General features: G+C 25.8%; 1 protein-coding gene across 1 annotated transcript; it reads right to left on the bottom strand.

The window, feature by feature from the left end:
- Positions 1–271: 271 nt before the first annotated feature.
- Positions 272–3536, bottom strand: LOC131626508 (UDP-xylose transporter 1-like). The gene is made up of 7 exons (XM_058897331.1): positions 3402–3536; positions 3122–3306; positions 1610–1677; positions 1388–1520; positions 958–1119; positions 589–867; positions 272–481 (listed from the first exon to the last, which is right to left on the bottom strand). Exons 1-7 carry the CDS (start codon positions 3517–3519, stop codon positions 401–403), a joined length of 1026 nt encoding a protein of 341 aa, XP_058753314.1. The 5' UTR covers positions 3520–3536; the 3' UTR covers positions 272–400.
- Positions 3537–8394: the final 4858 nt, after the last annotated feature.

The raw sequence follows: 8394 nt of genomic DNA, 5'->3' as shown, positions 1-8394 counted from the left end.
TAGTGTGCAAATTAGCTAGTCAAGTATAGGTCACTTTGAACACCCTTTCATTCTTTCAAATCTTCCTAGTCATTTAAAGATTTAAAGATTATGTTAGTTGCTGATATTTTTGGAGTCTCATTCTCAATAATTATCAAAATTACTTGTAAGTCATTATTTTCTTTTGTCCTCTTTAAACTCTTACTTTTAGGCCCCTTTTATTAAAAAAAAAATGGAGGTAATTCATACAAGAGTAAAACCGAGGTGATTTGATTGGCAAAAATAACGCACATAAAGGTTCAGAAATTTGATTAACAAAATTTGATTTACATTCATTGCAAGTTCCTTAGAACACCCAAAATATGTGAAATCTTAAAGAGCACATTGGCCAATTGTTTTAAATAACAGAATCCTTGCTTAACTATTTTTGCTCATGACTTTCCTCTTCTTGTTTACCCATGTTTTTCCCAACTAGAAGAGGTGAACTATCTTTGTCATTAACCTATAATAATCAATAAATAAAAAAATGTTATGCACTGTCACAAAAATATTACAACCATTATTAGTGTAATTTTAAAAAATAGCTATAATTAAAGTTAAATAAAGTACCTGAGTAGAGACTAATGGAAGATCAGTTAATAATTGTTTCTTCTTGTTCTCCTCTACGCAGAAATAAGAGTACAAAGCCATTCCAAAAATAACAATTACGATTCCAATAATGTTCCTTCCATTGAAAGGGTCATGGAGTAATGTGTAACCAAATCCTAGAACAAGACATGTTTTGAGATGACCTAGAACTTGATATGTTACAGGTGATGTTTTTCCTATAACAAGAAATGTGCTGAAGTTCACCGAAACCGCAATCAAACACGATAGGACAATGAATACCTATTTTATTCACATAATTAACGACATCAAATTTAAATCAAATATATCTGTTATTCAATGAATCTGACAAGTTAATGACTTGAACATTACCCAGATATTTGTAGAATATTTGAAGGCAAAGACACTTTGATTGGTGAGCATTTTATCAACTATAGGGCCAGAAATAAAAAGAATTGCGGCTTGAAATGGAGAAGAGTGGTAAAGCAACTGTGTGGAAGAAACATCTAGCTTCTTTTGTATTGTATTTGTCAGCTAAATTAATCACTAAGTTAAGAAATAGTATGAATATTTTTGTTTATACGTATCCGAAGTGATCATAACAATTAGAAATTCAAACACAATCCAAATAAATAGAGTTGAAATTCCCATGTTAATATTCAACCTAGCAATATCGAGCAGAATCTCTCTCTGTTAATATTCAACTTAGCAATATTGAATTTTATCTACTAGAATTTGTGACGAAATAGTATAAATATTTGTCATAATTAACTAACAACAATATAACTATATGGTAGGATACAATTTGGCTAACACATGTTGTTATGATTGCTAGAAGGGAAAGAATTGTTCCCAAAAAATTGAGTTGAAGATCAGTGATAGAAGCAACACCAACTCCAACAAGTAATAGAAATAGAGAGAATTTTATTTTCTGGCTGCATCAATAATTAGCACATGATCATTGTTTTATTATTTAATTATTAATAAGTTAACTAATACTTAGTATTTTTAACTAAATTATTACCTGAATTGTTTGTTTAGGAAAATGGTCTCTAATATTACAGTGAATGGTATGATCGCAAGTTTTGTCATCTGCAAAACAATCATTTTAAAGCATAGGAAATGTATAGTTTATATTGTTTTTCATATTAATCAAGTTTTATGAAAAAAGCACATTGAGTAAAAAACACATAAATGATGATAAAAGTTATAATAAAAAATTTAATAATAATTTTTTTTATTTCTTTATTATTGATCTAGTGATCAACACTATTAAATAATTATAATTGTGAATTTGAATCTTCATCATCAATTATCTCTTTATCAAATTACAAAGTTGCACCATGAAAGCATAAATATTTTACCAATAAAGACAACCAAACAAAATAAAAATAAAAATAAAAATCTAAAATAGGACTGATACTTTATACTAAAGAGAAAACTTAGATACAATGTAAGTAATTTTATTTTCTAATAAAAATATGATAAATATATAATTTTCTCCTCAACATATGCAATTTTTATTCTCTAAATGATATTTATATACACTTGTCATATTTTTATCGGAAAATAGTATAAATCACATCTAAGGAATTGTAGGTAAGTTTTTTTCTTATACTAATTTTTTTTATTAAAGCTAAAGAAATTATAATTGTTGGTTTGAATCTTGATCATCAATAAAATTTATTTTGAGAAAAAAACTTTTCTGTATATTTTTAAAAATAAATTTTATAAAAAGAATTTTTTAAAACATTAAAATTTATTTTAATCATTTTATATAAATTAAAATAGTAATTTTTACATCTAGTAAGAATATTAAAACATTATTAACATTCAAAAATTACAAATAACTTTGAAGATTAAAACTATTATAACTCATTACAAATAAATTAAAATAATTTTGACAAAAATATATATTATTGAAAATTAAAACATATTTGAAATCACAATTTTTTTAAAAATGATATATCTTAAAAATAATTTTATAAAAAATTATTCAAAAAACCTTCAAATTTTAGTAACTTTTCTTAAAACTTTTGACAATCGAAAAAATTATAATATAAAAATGATTTACCTAAAAAAAGAAAAACTATTTAAATTCATTTCTTTGACAACTTTTTAAAAATATTATTGATAAATTTTAAATATATATATATATATATATATATATATATATATATATATATATATATATATATATATATATATATATATATATATATATATATATAACACTAATTTTTTTTTTCAAAAATACTGAAAGTCTTTATTTCTCAAAAAGAGTAAATGTTGAATGCTACCATTTTTAATAGAAATGAATTTCATAATAATAAAAATAAATAAAAGGCTGGAATTATATATATATATATATATATATATATATATATATATATATATATATATATATATATATATATATATATATATATATATATATATATATATATATATATATATATATATATATATAATCATAAAAATAATACTCAATTTTTTTTTCTTTCTTTACAGTAAAAATGGGATAGAGTAAAGTAACCTGATAAAATCCAACAGAATTGAATCCAAGACTCAAGTTGAGAAATCCAATAGAAACACCATTTAAAATTCCAAAAAGAATAATAGTCTTCATTTCAATGGACTTTGTCACAAACAAGTTTAAACGTTGAGCCACATGAAGTGTACAAAATGTCACCATCAAATGCCAACTAGTAAGTGTTGTAGCTAACACAAATCAAAATAATTAAATTAAAATTAGTGGAATAAATAAATTATTTAGATAGTAATGAATTTGATTTTTGAAAATGAATTATTATTACCGAATGGAAAGCCAAGAGTAGTCATCAAAGCTTTGTTGCAGATAACAATGGAGACAGAAGAAGCTACTGACAGACACAATGCACCAATAACACCCCATTCAAACTTCCACATCTGCATTTTTATTTTTGCAACAATCTTTCTAATATGCAATGCTAAAAAACTATATATATTTGATAAAACTATCTATCTATATATATATATATATATATATATATATATATATATATATATATATATATATATATATATATATATATATATATATATATATATATATATATATATATATATATATAATTTTTGTGGCCTTTATATTTTCCGTTAACTTAAAAAGATCTTTTTTGTTTGCAAATTTTGTGTGTATTGATGAGATAGATTCATTTTATCACAAATTAGTAATATTAATAAAAAAATATATAAAAAATATATAAAAAATAATAAAAATATTTAATATTTTAGAATGTGAATTTATATTCAAGAACTTTTTTCTTAAGGAAATTTAGAATTAAAGTCAAAAGTAGTATATATTTTTACATAGAGAGTCAAAGACGGTGAATAATAGATTAAGAGTTTAATTTTTAAATATAATCATTGTGTTTTTTATTTGATCATTCAAGAAAATTTAAAAAATCTAGAGTAAAATAGTAATAATTATTATAAAGTTACACAGAATATTCAATTGCGAAATTATATGTTCAAATCTAAAATAAAATATTCAGTCTAATAATACTAGCATATTACAAATTGAAATTAGTTTAAAATATGAATAATCATAGTTGTTCTGGACTGATTCAATGCGATTCAATTCACTTCTACATCTAGAATGACTTAGTATATGTTTGGAACTGCGTTTGTGTTGGCATTCTCGCGTTCCAATGTATTGCAAACGTGAAAACAAAGAAGCTACTATATGTAGCTTTCACTGCAACATGGAAATCTAACGTGATTCTACCAAATGCAACACAATACCAAACAAGTACTTAATAGTTTTGGCCCAACCAATTGAGGATAAAGGGAAGCAATTTTCTCTTTGCGCTTCCGTCGGGACGGATCTTCACTTGGCCAAAGGACCAATGAATCATCGCTGTCTTCAGTAAGGCCTCCACCTACGCCAACGTCGAGTTGTCTATCCTGTTCCTCATCCGGTGACGAATGGTTACTTGCTCGCAGGGCACCATCGCTGTCCATGAGTACATCTCTGTCTGTCTCAACGGCTAGTTTCAAACAATCTTTCGAGATTTCTGGTTTCAAACCTATATTCGTGACAGTCACATATTTTCGATCAGAATCCCGAATCCAGCTCAAAATATGAACCAATGGCTAAACGGTGGGGCAATATAAAAACTCTTTCATTTGAGAATGTCAGGTAATTCAAATCTCATCCTAAACACTTTCACATATCTCGGCACCCTATTGACTTTATCATCGGAGTGCCTTGCAGATACACATCCTCTTCCTTGATTACAATATTGTACACGATCTATCTAATACACTTCAGATTCTGATCAACAAATAATCGTTTAAATAAAATGACAACATATCACTATTCACAAATAATAAAGTTGTGAATTTTTTTTTTATGAACTTAAATTTGAATACTTTTGAGTTGGTTCTTTAAGTTTATTTTACATATTTTGTATGAAAAAAAATATGATTAATATAAAAAACATTTTTACATTATCAATCAATTACATTTATGTATTCCGTCAAATCACACTTTTAATTTTAAAGTAGAAGTATGATAGGATTAAATATTATAATCTTATCGAATAATAGTATAAAATCATTTTATACAGACAGACACTACCTTTAATTTTTTATTTTATATTCTTAATGTTAATTTAAAGAAAATATGTATAATATTAAGATAACTCATATATGCATCTTCTATTCATTCATATTCTTTCTCTATTTTTTCTTTTTGAATTTAAATACGTGACAGTCACATATTTTCGATCAGAATCCCGAATCCAGCTCAGAATATGAACCAATAGTCAAACGGTAGGATAATATAAAAACTCTCTCATTTGAGAATGTCAGGTAATTCAAATCTCATCCTAAACACTTTCACGTATCTCGGCACCCTATTGACTTTATCATCGGAGTGCCTTGCAGATACACATCCCCTTCCTTGATTACAATATTGTACACGATGTCTCTAATACACTTCAGATTCTGATCAACAAATAGTCGCTTAAATAAAATGACAACATATCACTATTCACAAATAATAAAGTTGTGAATTTTTTTGATGAACTTAAATTTGAATATTTTTGAGTTGGTTCTTCAAGTTTATTTTTCATATTTTTTATGAGAAAAAATATGATTAATACATAAAATATTTTTACATTATCAATCAATTACATTTATGTATTCCGTCAAATCAGACTTTTAATTTTAAAATAGAGATATGATATGATTAAATATTATAATCTTACTGAATAATAGTGTAAAATTATTTTACACAAATAGACACTACCTTTAATTTTTTTATTTTATATTCTTAATGTTAATTTAAAAAAAAATATGTATAATATTAAGATAACTCATATATGCATTTTTTATTCATTCATATTCTTTCTCTATTCTTTCTTTTTGAATTTAAATTCTTAAAGAATAATAAGAAAAGAGAAAAGAAGTCATACATTGACAGTGTAAAATAGTTTTACATCGTCAATCAATCACAACCATGCATCTAATTACACCCCACTTTTATTTTAATTTTTTTAAATGACATGACATTTTGTTGAGTTTTTATTGATTGAATGTGTAAAATAATTTTACACTGATAGTGTATGAATATTAGAACAAGAGTATTTAACTTTTGACAGCGGTTCAAATTCACGAATTTCATCTAGGGGTTCAAATTCACGAATTTCATCTAGGAGACATGATAAATCATCAATAGGGCTATTACTAAAAAAAAATCAAGTCGAACTAAATTATGATATAAATTTATTCGAATTGAATCGAATAATTTAATTTACTTAGAATCGAATCAAATCAAAACCGAACCAAACTATAATCATTTGTTTGATATATTATTAAAAAATTCCGAACCATTAGAAGTTATTTTCTTCAAACCCAACCATTTAGTAAAGAACCAAATCATTAAACTATTTTTCTAAAAAATAAAAACTTGTTTTTATACTTTTCATTTTTAATTTTGATTCGATTACAATTTCAGTTTGGTTCGGTTCTAAAATTGTTTGTCTCACTAACAAGTTTTTATATTTTTCTTTTTTAATTTCAATTAGATTACAGTTTCAATTTTGTTACAGGTTTGATTTGGTTCTAAAACTGTTTCATTCACTAATAAAACAAAACTGTTCAGTTATTTTAACTTTAATTCGATTCGGTCCGACAATTCGATTCATAATTTTTTTAACATCCCTGATCAACACTTATCATTAAGTAATAAATAGGCTTAATTACATTTTATTATCCTTTTTTTTTTTAGTTTTTATCCCTTTATTTTAAAATCCGAAATTTTAGTCCCTATATTTTACTTTTTTGAAGATTTTGGTTCCTTGTAAATCCGAAGACAATTTTAAATGAAATAACGTTCATATTGATGATGTGATAGTGCCAGTTCAGCAGTGAAATGTTAAAAAAAAAACTAATTTTATTTAAGATTTATGTTGATCATGTCATCAATGTGAGTTCCATTTCATTAAAAATTACTTTCGAATTTGCAAGGGAACCAAAATCCTCAAAAACTAAAATAAAAGAACTAAAATTCCGAATTTTAAAATAGAGGTACCAAAACCTAAAAAAATAATAATAATAAGAGGAGCAAAATTGCAATTAAGCCTAATTAAATATAAAGGAAAAACACCGTGGTAAATTTTTCCATATATATTTTTTACTTTTTATTTTAAGCTTTAACTTCTATCTCTTTATCTGTTTCTAGGGATGGCAATTTGGCCCATCCCCAGTGGGTACCCACAAAAAACCCCATATCGGATAGGGTAAATACCCATAAAAATGGGTATGGGCACAGGCTACTGGTAATTACCCATTAAAATATGCGGGTATGGGTGCGGGTACGGATATCTTACTACCCAACCCGCCTCATACCCACACTACATATTTCTATAATGTCATTTATATTATTATATAAAAATGCATGATTCTAAATTTTTTTTAAAATATATCACTATTAAATTATTATACATATTAGTAAAAGTATTTATTTGTTTCTTAACTCAACAATAACATACATAATTTTTTTAATATTGTTAAAAAGACTTAAATTATATGATATTTTGTAATTAAAGAATTTAATTTTACTATAAATGCGGGTAAACGGGTACGAGTATCAGCATTGAGGTACCCACAGGATACGGGTACGGGCATGAATATTGATACCCACACGGGTTTGGGCTCGGGTATGGGGATCTTTTTAAACTGCAGGTATGGGGACAGGTATTATAGTACCCTGCCCAAACTCCATTGCCATCCCTATCTGTTTCAAAGTAGTTTACGTAACTTCTACCAAAGTCCAAAACCCATAAGAAATCAGAATAAATTAGAGAAGAGAAGATTATCATTACTACTAATAGTGACATTTAATGCCATTCTACAAATGTCACAGGATTTGAACCTTATTCCTTAAAATGATAAAGATAAACTCCTACCACTCAACCTGATTCCTCTTAAACATTTTGACACTAAAAATGAGATGTATTAGTTATATATTATAAATTATATGGGAAGCGTTGAAAATCTTAAGTCCATTCTTTTCATGGACCAACCTGCCTGCCAACCCCATTTAAGGTGAGTCAACAACCAACTAACCTGCTATGTATCGTAATCAAATTAAATTGTTTCAATGAACCCAATAATCTAAACCAGACTATCAAAATTGATTTAGATTGGTTCCAATAGTTGATTACTTCATTTCAAACCCCAACCAAACAGAATATAATTTGGTTTGTTCCAAGACTTTTCAACTCCACTATCACCTTAAAACTTTGAATCTAATAGTAA

The sequence above is a fragment of the Vicia villosa genome, unplaced genomic scaffold, assembly GCF_029867415.1.
Source record: "Vicia villosa cultivar HV-30 ecotype Madison, WI unplaced genomic scaffold, Vvil1.0 ctg.000301F_1_1_1, whole genome shotgun sequence".
Lineage (NCBI taxonomy): Eukaryota > Viridiplantae > Streptophyta > Magnoliopsida > Fabales > Fabaceae > Vicia > Vicia villosa.
This window is presented reverse-complemented; position numbering and strand designations above follow the sequence as displayed.

Coding starts and splice junctions, on each gene's coding strand:
- LOC131626508 (XM_058897331.1), bottom strand. CDS start 3,519: ATGCAGATGTGGAAGTTTGAATGGGGTGTTATTGGTGCATTGTGTCTG. Junction 1,120..1,387: donor CAACATGTGTTAGCCAAATT/GTATCCTACCAT, acceptor TGATTAATTTAG/CTGACAAATACAATACAAAA. Junction 868..957: donor AATATTCTACAAATATCTGG/GTAATGTTCAAG, acceptor TGAATAAAATAG/GTATTCATTGTCCTATCGTG.